Source organism: Portunus trituberculatus, chromosome 47 (genome assembly GCF_017591435.1).
Source record: "Portunus trituberculatus isolate SZX2019 chromosome 47, ASM1759143v1, whole genome shotgun sequence".
NCBI classification, from domain to species: Eukaryota; Metazoa; Arthropoda; class Malacostraca; order Decapoda; family Portunidae; genus Portunus; species Portunus trituberculatus.
The window spans coordinates 22677254-22694753 of record NC_059301.1 but is presented as its reverse complement, the minus strand read 5'-3'; the positions used below and the strand labels follow the sequence as shown (position 1 = coordinate 22694753).

Genomic DNA, 17500 nt, shown 5'->3' with positions numbered 1-17500 from the left:
GAAGCAGCATATCTAATCTACACTAAAGGATATTGGGTAGAAGAGACGAAGAAAAAGGGGAAAAAAAGAAACTGAGGATAGGGAAGATGATACACAAATAGGACACTTATACAAATACATCTTCTCAGGTCAGAGAGTTATTGTAAACACAGGAAATAATAGTAAGCGAGGAAATAGCCGTGTTGAAAAAGGCTTTTGTCCCGCTGCGGTGTGTGCGTGTGGGCTTAATCCTCCAGGGTGGTGGTGGTGGGGGGGGATGGCTTGTCACCCCTGCACCCAAGGGACGTGGGGCGGGGAGAGGCAGTGAGAGGTGAGAGGAATAATAAACAAAGGAAGGTGAACCGACATATTTTCTTTCTATTAGTGTATCTTCTACCTACGTTAGTATCCTTTTGAATCTTGTGAAATAGTGGTGAAATATTCAGGAAATGTTTCATAGTGTTGGTTTGTCAGGCAGGCGTGGTGAAAAATGTTGTGCAGTGAACATTTAGCTTGAGGGAAGGTTGTGCTGTACCTGCAATAGTTTTTTTTTTTTCGCACACATTGAAAAAAGGAGTGAATTATTGTTGCATTTTATCAATAAGATGAATGACGCATACATTACTGGATGACTAATCACTGCAGTGCGCCTAACGCTTCATTCAGTAATTACTTTGTATTAAAAACAAACGTCACGACAACAAACAAGAAATATATTCCAACTAATTAAATTTCATGTTTATTTGATGAGTCAGTGACGAGCGTCCATATCAAGGCTAGTCGCGCCTGCCAGGCTGAGTGGCGGGGCGCTGCGCGGTGACGTCACGAGTTGCACAAGGTGTGTCGGGTGCCGCGGCCTCGCCCGAGCCCACCGCTTCAGGTATCCCGCCACCTCTTATCTGTCCTCGCGCCGCTAAACGTGCCACGCAGCAAACACCGACTTGACCTCCTTGTTGTTGTTATGGTTCATTTCCATTGTGCTTTCTGTCATCTCAATATTAACTCAGGTTTATCGATAGAATCCTTACAAAGCGTGACAGTTGATAGGTTCTTAGCAGATCAAATAATTTAAAATTGAAAGAAAGTACTAAAGGCAGGGGGCATTAGTGAAGTGCGTTACTTGAATACAGCGAATGATTGTGTGTATGTCATCTTCACACCTGCAACACGTCTGTGTCAGTCGAAGATTTTTAACTCATCTCAATATCACTTTGTGCGTGATAAGTAATAATAGGTTTGAAATTACGCTCCCAGACAGCGATAGCCATTACACATTTCATCGCATTTTATGTTCCTGAAGAAAACGACTCCGTGATGATTCGATGATTACATAAACGGTATCCTGGTGTTTGAGTCAAGTAATTTAGCCATAGTGTGTTTACAAGTGAAGTGTTGTGCGAGTAGTCACACATTTAAACCTCTGAATGTTTTTATATATCTTGCACAGCTTGAATATAAATCCGTACTGCATTTTTTGAAAGATAACACTCAGGAAAAGGGGATCTGAAAATTAGTAAAACTTGGTCCATATAGAGCTTATGATTTTTTGCTTAGTATAATTGCTTTGATTACTGAAATAAAATTGAATTATTAGCAATTAAAGGGGTAATCCTCACACTGAATACAGCCCATCCACTACATTGAACAAAGGAAGGCATCACTCTGTGTATCTGTATATAGAGTAGATACGGAACACAATGCCATGCCGCAGCTTTGTTCAGTACATCTGGGGAAACACTGACCTTTTTGATGGTAATGGCCCGGGTAATGAACAGAGATATAGGCTGAAAGGTTGTACAGCTTAAAAGGGAGAGCAAAGGAAGGCAATCAGTGAGAGAGGCGATGTCCACACAATTAGGGGCAGTGGGAGGAAATTTGCCACTGCTCTTGTGTTTACGAATCGAGATAATCTATTAAAGCAGGACTACTACTACTACTGCTACTACTGCTGCTACTGCTACTGCTACTGCTGCTGCTACTACTACTACTACTACTACTACTACTACTACTACTACTACTACTACCACTACCACTACCACTACCACTACTACTACTACTACTACTATCATCATCATATCCCATTACCAGCAGGCTTTCAGTGCCACTTATATAATGGTTTTGTGATTTTCTTCTATTTGTCATTACTATATTCATGATGCAGTCTTTTTATCATACTGTGCGTTACTTGATGAAGGTCATTGATGGGTGATGAAAGATTCTGATGGGGGGAGTGATGGGTAGTGATGATAGGTAAAAGACAGCGATAGGGAGTAATGGAATGCAATAGTTAGTGATTAGTTATGAGTAGTAAAGAGTAGTGTTGAATAATGATGAATGGCGATGAAGAATGACGGGAAGTGATTGACAGTGGTGAATAATGATGCGTTGTGATGGAGAGTGACGAATGGTGATAATGAGCAGTGATTTGTGGTGATGTGTGATTTATGGTGGCGAGGATTCATTGGGAAGTGATAAATGGGGAGAGGTAATGAAGAGTAGTGATGTGTGATGGTGGGTTTCAGGCATACATACGGGAAACAAAGCAAAAAAGAATAATGAAAAGAAAAGGAAAAAAAAAAAAAACTTGTTCAAACTGTTAGGTTCATCATAAAACACCAGACCCAGGACAGGATGCGATAAGATAGGAAGAGATAGGAAGTTTTCTGCACTTCAGCACTAAGACACACACGTAGCTTGGGGTTTTCTTATCCTCTCTTATCTTTTGTCTTTCTATACTCACTCGTAAATTGAGTAACTCTTAAATCATACCAGCCTTACCAACACACCCAGGAAACTCATGTCATTCTGTATTATGCAACAGTTTATTTCATTGAATTTTTTTGTATTATCTTTTTTTTTTTTTGTCAGATTTGTTTCAGTACCTGTAATCCACCGTTATTAAGTGGTGTGTAGTAAGTATTGCTTCTTATTTTCTGCTAATGGAAAGTGGCTGTTGGTGTCTGTGTCGCAAGAAGAGTCAGGATGATAAACTGACACACTGATAATCGTTTTTCTTTGTGCACGATGACTAACCAATGGAAGGCACACTCACACCCGTCACGCGAAACACTCAATATGAAATGGAAAGCTAAATGGCAGTGACACGGAGGGAAGAAGTTTTTCGTGTAATATTCAGCCACAAGAGGGAAGATGCTAACCAAGATTGACAGCTTGAAGGTGAATCGTAACCAGTTCAGAAATCTGCTGCCAGTAGAGAGTTTAGTGGTTAAATTAGTTTGAAAGCTTGCTAGTTTTGCATAGCCAAAATTAGCGCACTAAATACCTCGATTAGTTGCTGAAACTTGAGCGCTCACTCGAAATCCAAGTCTTGCTCATTTAGAGTCTGAGAGTTACTGGAGGACGTTCCATCCCGAAGCCTTGTGATCATTAGTCTTTGCGGAGTACCGCGAGTACCAACTTCCCGAGGGAACTTTTCTTATCAAAAGGGAAAGTCGTCCATTAAAACATTACGTCTCCACTCGGCAACACACTCGCCAAACTAGTTGGAGAGCTTGCCGCAGCCGGGAGTGCAATGAGTGTAACCAGCGAGTGGAATCTGTTATCCGGTGTGTGCATTTCCAGCGCTGGGTGAGGTGAACGCAAACACACAGCGGCCTCGGGGATAAGCTCGCCCCTGTATGATATTACTTCATAACTTTCCATCATTGTTTCATCGCTGAAAATAGTTGATATATTGCAGATTTAGGCATGACTTTTATTACAGCCGTACTACGCTGCTTTGTTTTATGTCCACTTGTTTTGATTACCTGCTCCATACTCTTTGTCACACACAGTGATCACGGCGGCACTAATTAATTGACAGATACCTGTGCCATTTTGAACCTTTTTTTCTATTTGTAAATTCTTTATTACGATTTTTTCATTTTTCTTTTGTCAACAAAGTATCAGGTTGCTCGAAATTAATTAACAGCAAATTGGCACAAATATGAGTGATTCAGCCTCAAAGAAGCCATCACCCTTTAGAGAGAGAGAGAGAGAGAGAGAGAGAGAGAGAGAGAGAGAGAGAGAGTGCGTGCGTGCGTGCGTGCGTGCGTGCGTGCGTGCGTGCGTGCGTGCGTGCGTGCGTGTGTGTGTGTGTGTGTGTGTGTGTGTGTGTGTGTTGGTGTGGTGTGCATCGTGCAGATACGAGGACTCTTTCGACTCAGCAAACTTCACCAGTGACTTCTGCGATAGTGAAGTCTAATTAAGCGATATCGACGTGCGGTGAAAATGCAACTTTGCAATACCGCGAGGGAAGAGTTTGTGGGGAGGATAGGAGAGGTTGGAAGGCGAAGCAGCGGAGGGGGGGAGGGAGAGACAGGAGAGGCTTAGAGGAGAAGGATATGAGGGGAAAAAAATGAATGGGAGAATCTGAAAGGAAGAATCATGAGATGTGAGGTGAGGAAGGAGAGCTGTGAGAGGAAAATTGCAAGGAAGACAATAAAGGAGAGAGGCCTGAGTGGAGGGAGAGGTTGTAGAGGAGAGATTAGCCTGGAGGAAGTGCATGAAAGAGGAGAGATGAGAGAAAAGAAGTCGCTGGATAATATAATTGCGGAGGAAATGGGTGAAGGGAGACAGGAAGTGAGAACAGGTCGGAATAGACGAAAAGAATTGATATCAGACAACATGCTGGTCTACAACGAGAGCATCCATTAGCGTCCATTTAACAATTTACAGGACAATAGTAGAACAACGGTCTCTTGCCGCTCACTACTCCCCCAAATATGAACGTCGTCTAATTTGCTTAAAAATTCCCAATGGAACTTTTTTTTTTTTTTTATTAGCAGTGGCTGGCAGATCAGAGGACTTATGACTGAGGAAAGGTAGCTAAACACAATTGAAATTAAGTGCAGTATATCACTCCATTATTGTGTCACTGTACTTGTGGATGATAGAAATAAGTAACCAATGTGGCCTTAACCCCTTCACTACCAGGACGCGTTTCCATATTCCTTCTTGTTACTATTTGGTGACTTTATACAGCTTCAGAAACTTATGTGGAGATTAGAATAGTGAAGACTGGCAATTAATCTTCTGACCTCCATAGACCCTTCCTAATGTCAATGAAACCGTCTAGTCATACCCAAAACTCAAGGTAACAATGAGTCCTAGTACTGAGGGAATTAAAATGGACCATCTTTTGAAATACTTACACTTCCATCACGGGTTTTTTCAAAGGACAGCGATATGATTAGTCTGGCTTTCATTAATACATCTTATCCCCATGTTAAATCATCACTGGAGTCATAAAAAAACACTTGAAAACTGCCAATAACCTCCACTAGAACCTGTTAAAAGTTCTCGCGATAAAGCCGAGGAATGTTTGAGAGTGACGCTACATGAGACTTTAACAACAATCGGACAACCAGGAGGGGAGCAGCAGGACGAGGCTTGCACAAATACTTCTAACAGGTTTTCGCCCCTCCTTTCCTTCCCTGAGAAAAGCGACCTTCCTTCCCTCCACTCCTTCCTTTGTGCTTCCCTCCATCTTCCTCCCAGCTAGAAATGAACAACCTGTCTCTCTTCCTCTCTGTCCTTTACCTCACTTTCCATGACCATCCTCCCTTCCTTTCCCTTCCTTCCCTCCAAGCATGAAGTGACAGTTTTCCGACCAAGAATATAACACAATATAAGGTCGCCTCCTTTCATGTCCTCTTTCCAATCCAGACCTTGAATTTCTAGCCTCGGCAATGCTTCTTTTCCATCTCTGTCTGTAGGTTTGTTTTTCTTTGTCTGTCTGTCAGTCTGTATGTCTATTTTTGTCTATTTATTTATCTTACTGTCTACGAGTATATGTCTATATGTACATGTCTATCTATTGATCTTTCCATTTTTTGTCTATGTTCTATCTATCAATCTATCTATCAATTTACATCTCTCTCTCTCTCTCTCTCTCTCTCTCTCTCTCTCTCTCTCTCTCTCTCTCTCTCTCTCTCTCTCTCTCTCTCTCTCTCTCTCTCTCTCTCTCTCTCTCTCTCTCTCTCTCTCTCTCTCTCTCTCTCTCTCTCTCTCTCTCTCTCTCTCTCTCTCTCTCTCTCTCTCTCTCTCTCTCTCTCTCTCTCCTGGAACCAGCTCGTAATATTAAAAAGCCCATTCCTTTGAGAACATTGCCGGATGGAAAAGTGAAGCGCATATTAAATAAATCATACCTTAGTTTGAAATTCCTTCCTTGCTAATAGGGAGTGGAAAGATTTATTTAATAGTTGGACGGTTTGTGTCTCAGTGCTGGAGGTTAATAATGAGCGGGCATCACATCTCAGTGCAGTACGGAATTAAGAAATTTGCTTGCTTATGTATGTTTTTTTATTTGATCTTTTATCTATATAATGTGGCCTTTTCACCGGAATTTATGGGCTAAAGGGGATACTTGCTTCCTCAAAGTCCACCTACTAGGAAACAGTTACCCCGAGTCAGGAAGCCCAACCTACACTCGGACCGCGGACAGGATTCGAACCCGTGCGCTTGGAGACGCCACGGACCCCAAAGCACGCATGGTTTCACTGTACCACGGCGTAAGAAGAGAAATATTAGAACGAAGTAGAATAAGAGAATTGATAGATAAAATAAATGGAGACGATCAAATTGAGAGTGAGAGTGAGAGTGAGAGAGAACTGAATATGCCCTCAAATAGTTGCAAAACCAAATTAATAACGTAACATGCGAGAGTGGGAAAATTCATACTCGTAAATGTATCGATTATAGCAAACATGTTGCATTTTACTATTGGAAAACTGTGGCGGGGAGGAGAACGGAGTGTTATTGTACCATATCCTTTTTTTTTTTTTTTTCTTCATGGATAACTGCAACAAACACCATCACCACGCGTAACATTATTATTATTGTACCTCACCATCACTATACCATCATTATACCACTAACTTTTGTCATCACCACTACTAGAATTAAACCTTTACCGTCAACACCTATACTAACATTTCCTTCTCATTTTACCACATTGTCACCACCACCACCATCTCACCACCACCACACACACACACACACACACACACACACACACACACACACACACACACACACACACACACACACACACACACACACACACACACACACACACACACACACACACACACACACACACACACGAGCCACTTATCACTGTACCCCCCCACCTCTTCCTCTTCCTTCTCTTTTCCCCTCAAGATTAACCGCTTGGAAGAGAGAGAGAGAGAGAGAGAGAGAGAGAGAGAGAGAGAGAGAGAGAGAGTAGCCATCTGTTGCACTTTCTTAACTTAGTAAACTCTTCTGCCTGATTAATTGTGAGCCATAAATTGTGTTTCCGGCAATATTTCGTGGCTTATTTTAGGTCTTCATGCTACACTTTTAACCGGGTTTGTTATTGTTGTTGTTGTTGTTGTTGTTGTCCTTGTTGTTGTTGTTGTTGTTGTTGTCCTTGTTGTTGTTGTTGTTGTTGTTGTCCTTGTTGTTGTTGTTGTTGTTGTTGTTGTTGTTGTTGTTGGTTTGATTACCTTCCTTGCTTGTTACATTTTGAGACTGTTCTTCTATATCTTGATTTTCTTGTTTTCGTTGTTTTCCTTGTTTTTTCCTTTGTTTTTCTTTCTTTTTTCCTTCTTTTTCTCCTTCTTTCTTTCTCTCTTTTTCTTGTTTTTGTTCTTTTCTTGTTCTTCTTGTTCTTGTTCTTCTTGTTCTTCTTTTTCATCTTCTTTTCTTTTCTTTCTTCTCCTTCTTCTTCTTCTTTTCTTTTCTTATCTTCCATTTTTTTCTAATTTAGACTTATACTTACTATTATTTTATTCCTTCCCGGTCTTCATCCTCTCGCAGTCCATTCCCCACTATTACATCCACAAAATTCATACTCTTTACCTTTCCCTTCCCAGAATTTCCATCCTGTTTCGCACTTTCCATTCATTAGCGCCTCCCCGCCTTACTTCTGTCAGTTTCCGTTTGTACTAATCTTTTACTTTTACGTTTATTTATTTTTTTTTTTCGCTCGCTTTCACGTCTATTTCGGGCTGTGCTTTCAATGCAGTCTCCTCTCCTCACTAGATTTGAGGCATTTAACTAAACTCCCATTATATATTCTCTACATCTTCTCATGCTGTCACCATCTTCACTGTTAGTAACCTACATTACTTACTGAGTTTTTTTTTTTTTCTTTTCTTTCGTCTATTTCTTTGCATCATATTTACTGTTTATTTATGGGCTAAAGGGGATACTTGCTACATCAAAGTCCACCTTCTAGAAACAGTTACCCCGAGTGAGGAAGCCCAAACTACACTCGGACCGCGGACAGGATTCGATTACTGAGCTGTTTTTTTTTTTTTTTCTCTTTTTTTTCGTCTCTATTTCTTTGCATCATATTTACTGTTGTTCTCACCATCAACTTTGTATTTTGCCACTGAGTACCGTGTTTTGTTTTATTGTGTTTTGTTTTATTGTGCTCTGTATCCTTGTCACTCTTACCATCACTGCCTCCATTGCGAGTTGTGCTGTCCTTTTTTTCTTTTACTCGTAGTTAGTGTAGAGTAGTGAAAGTAATTAGTTTAAAATCATTTGTTGTTTCTAAGTGTGCCTATTTCATTGATACTGGACAGATTTATTTATTTATTTTTTTTCATTTATTGCATAAACTCTCCTTTTTTTTTTTTTTACGATATTTTTGTATTTCAGTCTTTTAACCTCTTCAGAACCATGACGCGTTTTCATATTCATTCTGCTTATTATTTGGTGATTTTGTACACCTTCAGAAACTTATGTGCGAGTTAAAATAGTGAAGACTGTGTTCATTAATCTTCTGACCGACATAGACCTTTCCTAATATAAATAAAATTGCCTAATCATACACAAAACTCAATGATAAAAATACGTCCCAGTACTGAAGGGGTTTATATCTCTTTAACACACACAAAATTAACCTACGTCCTCTTTTTTTCCCCTTGCGTGTCAATATAAATAACTTTCCTCGTTTCACCTCTTGAATATCGTTTATACCCGAGAAGAAGAAGAAAAAAAACATTCTCTTTATTTTTTCACATGTAACCAAAAATTTTAAGTTCTCATTGACACCAGACTAGAACAAGGGCAGTAAATCATTTAACTTTTGTACTGTTTTCAAGCTAAAGGTGGGAATGCATTAGTGAGGAGTGTTCGTGGTGAGCTGAGAGATATCTACTCGCCCTCACACAACACAATGGCAGAGAGCGCGGCAGTCTTATTAATGAAGGGAAGGAGAGAGGCTGAGAGGTGTTGAATGTTGTATTGGTCTATCAGGATAGCATTTATAAAGCACTCGGATCTATAATTTACGAAGGCCAGGTTTGTCGAGTCGTTTGTAGATGAGAGAGAGAGAAAGAGAGAGAGAGAGAGAGAGAGAGAGAGAGAGAGAGAGAGAGTGGGAAGGAATAAGCATATAGCTGGAATAAAATTGACAAAAATGTGATGAAAGGAAATAGGAAAAGTGACACACACACACACACACACACACACACACACACACACACACACACACACACACACACACACACACACACACACACACACACACACACACACACACACACACACACACACACACACACACACACACACACACACACACACACACACACACACACACACACACACACACACACACACACTTCAAACTAGCAGCAACCTTTTGATAACCACATACATACATACATATTTAACTTCTTCCATCCTTCTATACCACAAAACTACACCGCCAAACAACAGTACCAATCTTCACACTGTAGTACACACACACATACCTATCCCACCACACAACACAACCACACTAGACCTGCACAACCCAACACTCACAACCCACCCTCATCCAACTCTCAAACTCAATACAACACACACTAACCTGGCCAAGAATCACCTCATCACCACATCGACCAATGACAGTCACCTCGTCTTCACACGCTGCTAAGTGCCATGTTTGCTTTCTGGATGTAATTGGCTTGTGATCGCCTTGTATCTACGTTTATTTAGAGGCGCTGCCCCGTATTCAGCGCACCACTGAGGCACTCAAGAGCCCGGTAAGCTTCGTGCATTGTCAGCCGGAGCGTCTTGAGTCACTCGTGCGTCATTGTTGGCCTTGGGGTAGGGTGGTGGTGGTGGTGGTGGAATGGGGAAGACACGAGAGATGAAAAGCACGAGAGGAGAAAGGAAGAGGAGGAGTAGGAGGACGTGAAGGAGGAGGAAGAGTGCAGAGGAGAGAAAGCATGTAAGGGGCAGGATGAAGAAGAAGAGGAGGAGGAGGAGGAGGAGGAGAAGCAGGAGGAGGACAAGTGGAGAGAAAGGAGGGAGATGATAAAAGTGTAAGTGGATGAAAGGAAGGAAGGGAGAGGAGGAAGGAAGGAGGAGGAAGAGGAGAAGGAAGATAAAAGTGTGAGAGTGGATGAAAGGAATGGGGGAAAAAAATCGGAATGAGTGAATAGAAGGAAAAAGAAAGACGAAGGAAAGGAGAAGAATGAGAGAAAAAAAATCAATCATAGGAGAAAGATAAAAAATGACAAGAAAAAAAGCTAAGAGAAAAGAAGAATGAGGGGTAGGGAGAGGAAGAAGAGGAAGAGGAGGAGGAGAGAAGGAAAATAAATGATAGGTGAAAGATATACAGAAAAAGAAGAGGAGGAGGAGGAGGAGGAGCATAAAAGGAGAAAAAGAAGCTGGGAGATGGGACTGGAAATATGAAAGAGGCAAGGAAGACTCAGCGAAGTGCGTAAAGAGAGAGATAGAGAGAGAGAGAGATAGATAGATAGATAGATAGATAGATAGAGAGAAAGACGGAAACAATAAAAAAGCAGAATGAAGGAGGGAAGAAAGAAGAAAATGTGAAATGAAACATGTAAAAGAAAAGAGGAAAAGAGATAAAGAGTGGAAAAATGCAGGAGGGAGGAGAGACAATCAAGGATAAATATTTGAAAGAAAGAGAGGACAGAAAGAATGGAGGAAGAGGAAAATAAAATAAAAACGAACGGAAATATGAAAAGACAACAAAGAAAAAGAGAAAAGAAAAGGGGAAATAAATCAATGGGAATGAAAAGGATGAGAAGAAGAATGAAAAAAAAATTAAGAGATAAAAGGAAGGTAAAGTAATGAAGGGAAACAAAAAAAAAAATAAGAGGAAAGGAAAAAAAAATGGAGAAATATAGAAAGAGAAGAAAAGAAAACGAAACATGTTAAAAAGTATCAAATAGAAAAAAAAAAACAAATAAATGAAAGGAAAGAAAGAGGGGAAAATAAAAAGAAAGGGGAAATGAATGAAAGAAAAGGAAAGAAGGAGAGGTAGCGGTGAAGGTGAGAATGGGAAAGAGAAAGAGCGAGAGGTCCATGAATGTTTACTGTCGCTGTGAGTCACTTTGGGGCCCTCGCTGCCTTAATGTTTTCCCTCCCTCCTTCCCTCCTTCGCTCTCTCCTTTTTCTCTCGGAGCCAAATGAGTGCCACTTGCTTAGGCCTGTGACGCTCTTCCCCTTGTGTCAATATGAACCTGTGTGTGTGTGTGTGTGTGTGTGTGTGTGTGCGTCTGCGTCTGTGTGTGTATATATGTGTATGTGTATATATGTGTGTGCTCATCGAGGCAGTAAGTGTTTTGCTTCTTCTCTTTGTCTCATTTTTCTTTACGTAGCGTCCCAGCAAAAGAGCGTCTTGTTGTTTGTCCTTTTACCTGAACGCGAGACTCAAGGTGGACGCTTTACGATGCTCTTTTGTCAGCCATTCCCATTGTGATTACAGTCGTACGAGAACCTGATGAGCAGCGACGCAGAGAGCAGCGCTGGGGAGCCTCGGAGCAGCGGTGCGGTGGAGGCAGCGGAGACGAGCAGTGGCGTTCTTGACACGAGCCTCAAGGAACCCGAGGTGCTCACGCCACAGCAGATAGATGAACAGCTGCACCGCCATGAACAGGGTGAGAATGCTGAGGAGAGAGGAGAGAGAGAGGGCGAGGGAGGGAAAGAGAGAGAAGTTGCGGGGAGGAATGGGGAGAGGACAGATAAAGAGAAGGAAAGAAGTAGGAATAATGAAACTGTAGGAGGTGAGAGAGAGAGAGGGAGACAATAAGAGGGAAAAGAAGGAAAAACAGGGAGAGAGGAAAGGACAAGATGAGGCTGCAGGAAAGGATAATGAGAGAGGGAGGGAAGGACTGGAGGAGAGAGAGAGAACAAGGAAAGGAGAAGAAGGAACAATGAGAGAGGGAGAGAGTATCAGAAAAAAGACACAGAATAAAATGAGAGAACAACAGGTAGATAAAAATAAACACCTAATCCACCATGAATAAAATAAAGGTGTTTTTAAGGAAGGAAGGAAAGAGGAGGAGGTAAGGAAGAGAGGGAGAGAGGTATGGGTGAGAGACGAAGAAACGGGGCTAAAATATTCTGCCTGTTTTTAATGAGGAAATGGAACTGATTTAAGGGAGAAGACGAAGGTACAGGAAAGGGAGGGAGGAAAAAAAAAGGAGGAGGAAGAGGGGAAGGGGAAAAGGAAGAGAAAAACTTGATTACCATGAATTAAATAAAAAAAAATGTTCACTTAAAGGAAAGGGAAGTGAAGAATGACACGCAAAAGAAAAGATGAAATGAAATGGAGAAATGGAGAAGGAAGAAAAGAATGAGGAGAAATGGAACAAGAGGCAGGGAGGAAAATATATATGAGGTCACAAGGGGAAGGAGGGCAAAGTATTGTGAGCGAGAGATGAGGAGGTAAGTATGTGCTTAGAGGAAGAAGAGGGAACAGGAGTGGGAGAGTGGAAAAAAGATGGAAGAAGAGAAGGAATGGAAGAGTAGCATTAAGGAAACAAAGCAAGTTGGTGATGGTGATGATGGTGGTAATAATGATGTAACCTCACTGTCCCTGTCTTTCCTGTCAATCATCACGTTTCTTTCTTCTTTTGTTTCATCATTGTCATTCTCTCAATTATTTACCCCTTCCTTCCTGTTGTCACTCCCTGTATATCATCACTGCCCTTATCTTACCAACGCGTCACTGTCTTCTATCACTGTTACTGAGTTTATTTCTTTGTTACTTTACCTTTTGTTTGTCAGTGTCTATAGGTCGCTGTCACGCCACCGCCCTTTGTTATCACTGTTATCCTATTATATGGGTCTCTGATATCACTGCCTATATACTACTATCAGCAAGTCTCCGGCCCCATGTTGTCACTGCACCTAACTAATCTGCCTGTTTCTGTATTTCCTGCTACGTATGACTTAATATTTTTCAAGGGACAATTTCTGACAATTTCTAGACGCTCATTGTTAATCTGGTGTTATTTTGGTCTGTCCTCTTTCAGGATTGGTATCTTGGGTTAACGCTCTTTCTGACGGTATTTTTGTTGCCCTTAGGTGAGAATCCCCTCTCACATAACACACACACACACACACACACACACACACACACACACACACACACACACACACACACACACACACACACACACACGGTAGCTCACACACACAGCCAGACACACACCCGGCCGGGTGGAGATATTTGGGTGTGTCACACACACGTGTACCCTGTTCACCTACAGTGACAGGTACGGGATGTAAATCGAGGAGTTGTGACCTTGTTGTCCTGGTGTGTGGTGTGTGCCTGGTCTCACATCCGAAGACAAATAATGACTGACACACACGTCTGGCTGTCTCGTCACACACACACACACACACACACACACACACACACACACACACACACACACACACACACACACACACACACACACACACACACACACACACACACACCTTCCCTCAACAACCATTCTCTGCTCCCATCACTACCACCATATTCACTGGAGCCCTGCTCCCCTCACCCGCAGGAGTGGAGCACGCCCTGTACCGAGCCAAGGTGTGGAGCAAGTACGCCAAGGATGTGATCGCCTACATCGAGAAGCGCGCCCAGCTTGACCTGGACCACTGCCGCGCTCTCACCAAGCTGGCGCATGTCACGCGGCCGGCACTCAAGGACGAGGTGAGCTCACTGCCAGAGATTAGATTAATTTTTTTCTCTAATCACAATATCATTGATTACGATTAAATATACACAACAGTAGGTAGGGCTTACACTTATTTTGGATCTGTAACTTATGAATCCAATGAACTAAGCACAAGTTAAAATGTGCACAGAAACCATTAGAGAGGTCAATGTGAGTTACATCGTAGAGCTTTTTCAACATTAAAATGGAAAAGGTCGGAGCATGTGGGCGGATGTAGAAAGGAATAACAACTGTGGCAAAGGCTGACCGTCTGCACCCCAGGAGATGGTAGGCGGGATAGAGGGAGACTAGATTGGTTATAGAATTGCAAATTTTGTCATCAAAACCTGGCAGGTAATAACACAGTGCGCGACTCATGGCAAAGGTTTGGAGGTCTGTTCACCACTAGGATTAAAACGGCTTATAAGAGAGAGAGAGAGAGAGAGAGAGAGAGAGAGAGAGAGAGAGAGAGAGAGAGAGAGAGAGAGAGAGAGAGAGAGAGAGAGAGAGAGAGAGAGAGAGAGAGAGAGAGAGAGAGAGAGAGGCCTCACCAGAGAGATGTTTAATGCATTTTGGGAGGGAAAGGAGTCGTATTTCTTCCTTTCATCAAGGCTCAAACACCACAACCATCGGCAGAAAGCTCTCAACTTCGGGCCGGGTAGAGGAGGGAAGATTAGATGCACACACGATACTACAGGTCTTGAGGAGTCTTGATAACTTTAACAACATCGATAACATCGATCACTAAAAAGTTCCTTGACCTCAGAACACTGGCGACCACGAAGAGGACCATCTACATTTTCCAAACACACACAAAAAAAAAAAAAAGAAAGAAAAATGTAATAAGAGATCGGAGCAACCATTTTCTTTATTTTCTCTTAGTAATCTACTTTTTTTCCCACAATCATACTCTGTACGAAAAATGAAAGAAAAGAAGCAGTCACTGGTAAAAAAAAAAAAAAAATTGTAACAAGAAATCGGAGCAATCATTTTCTTTATTCTCTCCCAACAATCTACTTTTTTTTTCTCCACACTCATACTCTTCACGAAAAATAAAAGAAAAAAGAAGCAGTCGCTGGTATAACATCAATACATTTTTTCTCCTCCTTGTCACAAGTTTTCCACCTTTCTGCATCTTTTTTTCGTCCTTTACCTCTCCTTTTCCCCGTTGCTGCCTCCATCTAACTGATAACGTGGTCGTGGTTCCAGAGCTTCCTGCCGTTCCAGTCGATCTACTGCACCGCGCTGGACCAGGACATCGAAAACTGCGCCCAGCTCTCCCAGACCTCCACGCTGCTGCTCACACAGAAGTTTGTGGAGGTGAGTGAGTGCTCCTCTGTGTGTGGCTCTTTATGGCTTTGCTTTATAGGTTTGTTTGTCTGTTTGTCTCCATCTGTGTGTGTGTGTGTGTGTGTGTGTGTGTGTGTGTGTGTGTGTGTGTGTGTGTGTGTGTGTGTGTGTGTGTGTTTGTTTCCTATTTGTTTGTCTGTTTGTTTGTTTTTATATGCTTGTTGGTTTTCTGTTTTTTTTTTTTGTCTTTCTTTTGCACTATTTATTCTCTCTCTCTCTCTCTCTCTCTCTCTCTCTCTCTCTCTCTCTCTCTCTCTCTCTCTCTCTCTCTCTCTCTCTCTCTCTCTCTCTCTCTCTCTCTCTCTCTCTCTCTCTCTCTCTCTCTCTCTCTCTCTCTCTCTCTCTCTCTCTCTCTCTCTCTCTCTCTCTCTCTCTCTCTCTCTCTCTCTCTCGCAGGTCGTTCAAATCTAAAAACTCTGCGATACACTGCATATGCATGTGTTTGTCTTGTCAATTTCTTTGCTCGTGTTTGTTTGTGGGTTAAAAGTGCAGGAAGACACACACTCATATCTTCCGCAACTCTGTGTGTGCGATGGAGTCACAGTAGATATGAAACCACGGAAATATTACGTCCAACCATTTTTGTAGGTCTTGATTGCCGAGTGCGATTTCCCCATGACTTCCTCAGATACGAGACTTTACCTTTACTGTGCTACTTCTGTATTTTTTTTTCTTTTCACTTAAGCTTCTTGTGGTTTGTGTAAAAGAACTGTTGACAAGGTACGCAGAAAGGGGAGAATACGAGGGTATTTTGTTCTAATCTGTTATTTATACCGTTTCTATCCTACGGAACAATATGAGAGGTTAACATATTTTACCCCGAGGTATGTGTGCGATTAGACCATTTTATTTACATTAGGAAGGGTTTATGAATGTCAGAAGATTAATGGCCACAGTCTTCACTATTTTATTCTCCCTATGGTTTTTGAAGCTGAACATAATCACCAAGTAGTAAGCAGAATGAATATGGAAACGCGTCATGGTACTGAAGGGATTGAAAAGTTCTGGGTAATTGGTTATAATGAACAATTCTTTTTTCCCTTTCTTTTTCCCTTTTTTTTCAGCAACACCACTAAATTATCATCTCTGGAATCAATTGCTGGAAGGTACTACTGGATCTTAACCCCCCAAAACAGCACTTCATTATTCAACACTGCAGAAAATAGTATAAGAAAAAGCACCTCCAAACTGTCACCCTTTTGTGCTAACTTGTTACAATGTACTTCTAGTTTACAAGCTCCGCACTAAGTTACTTCCGCCTCATGCAACTTCATATACTAGCAGTACGTGATCCTGTTATTGAGACGGAGAAAACTAGCCACTCAGTCACTCAATCAGTCAATCAGTCAATCAGTCACACGCTTTCAGTTACTGTGAATGGCCTTTACTGCTGTTGCTCTCCTTCGTTAACCTTCAAAGCACTGTAAGAGATGGTTTGCATAAAAATAAATGGAAAAAAGAGAAAAAAGAAGTATCAGTTTCATCTTTTATGAGAGGTTAGCACAAACATGTGAGGAAATGTTGTTTTGGCAGTGAGAGTAAACGTACTTGATAATCTTTGGGGCCCAGTATTATAGTTTTAGCAAGTAAGCCATAGCATTCCTATATTTTTTCTGTATGACGTCAGCCGCCTTTTGGAGAACATCTGAAGAAGCCTCAAGGAAATCATAAGAAAGATGTGCAGTAAATAGAAGCCATGTAGTAGTTAATCAATAACGGAGGGTCTGTTATTGCCTTCCGCCTCGTTTGTCTTAAGAAAATATTGCGTCTTGAAATAGCTAACCAACTAAAATATACCATACTCAAAGTGCAACGCCGGAAATTTATCTCTTTTTCTTATATAATTCCTCTCAAATTTGTCTGGCTTTTTAACTAGCAAATGAGCGGATCTTTTTTTTTCTTTTTTCTTTTTCATCTTTGCGACATTGTGCCAGTCTCACTCACACGTAAAACGAGAAGAAAAATAATTCACTCGTCTGTAAAAATTTCTCCTTAGATAAGATGAGTCGCGCGTCCTGAAAGAAAAAAAATATGTCTCGGAATTTTCTTTTTATGCTGCAGTTCTTTTGAGTCCTTCATCGAGGCTTACTTTATGTGTAAATCTAATTCCAACGCACCTCACAAGCTTAATATTGTTGTTCCCAGCAGAGGATGAATGACAACAGGGGGCGGAGCCAAGGTATGGAGTGACACTTGTTTAGTTGAGGTCTAATCAC

At 41.5% G+C, this 17500-nt stretch overlaps 1 protein-coding gene across 14 annotated transcripts in view; it reads left to right on the top strand.

Moving 5' to 3' along the window:
- Positions 1 to 17500, top strand: part of LOC123520795 (rho GTPase-activating protein 45-like) — a 207321-nt gene that overhangs the window by 135084 nt on the left and 54737 nt on the right. For all 14 annotated transcript variants that reach the window (XR_006679379.1, XR_006679378.1, XM_045283401.1 and 11 more), the window contains 3 exons: positions 11702 to 11873; positions 13779 to 13930; positions 15144 to 15254. Coding sequence is in view for 12 of the 14 variants with exons in the window: in XM_045283401.1 (XP_045139336.1) it covers positions 11702 to 11873; positions 13779 to 13930; positions 15144 to 15254 (435 nt within the window). In the remaining 2 variants the exon portion in view is untranslated. The remainder of the gene's footprint in view (positions 1 to 11701; positions 11874 to 13778; positions 13931 to 15143; positions 15255 to 17500) is intronic.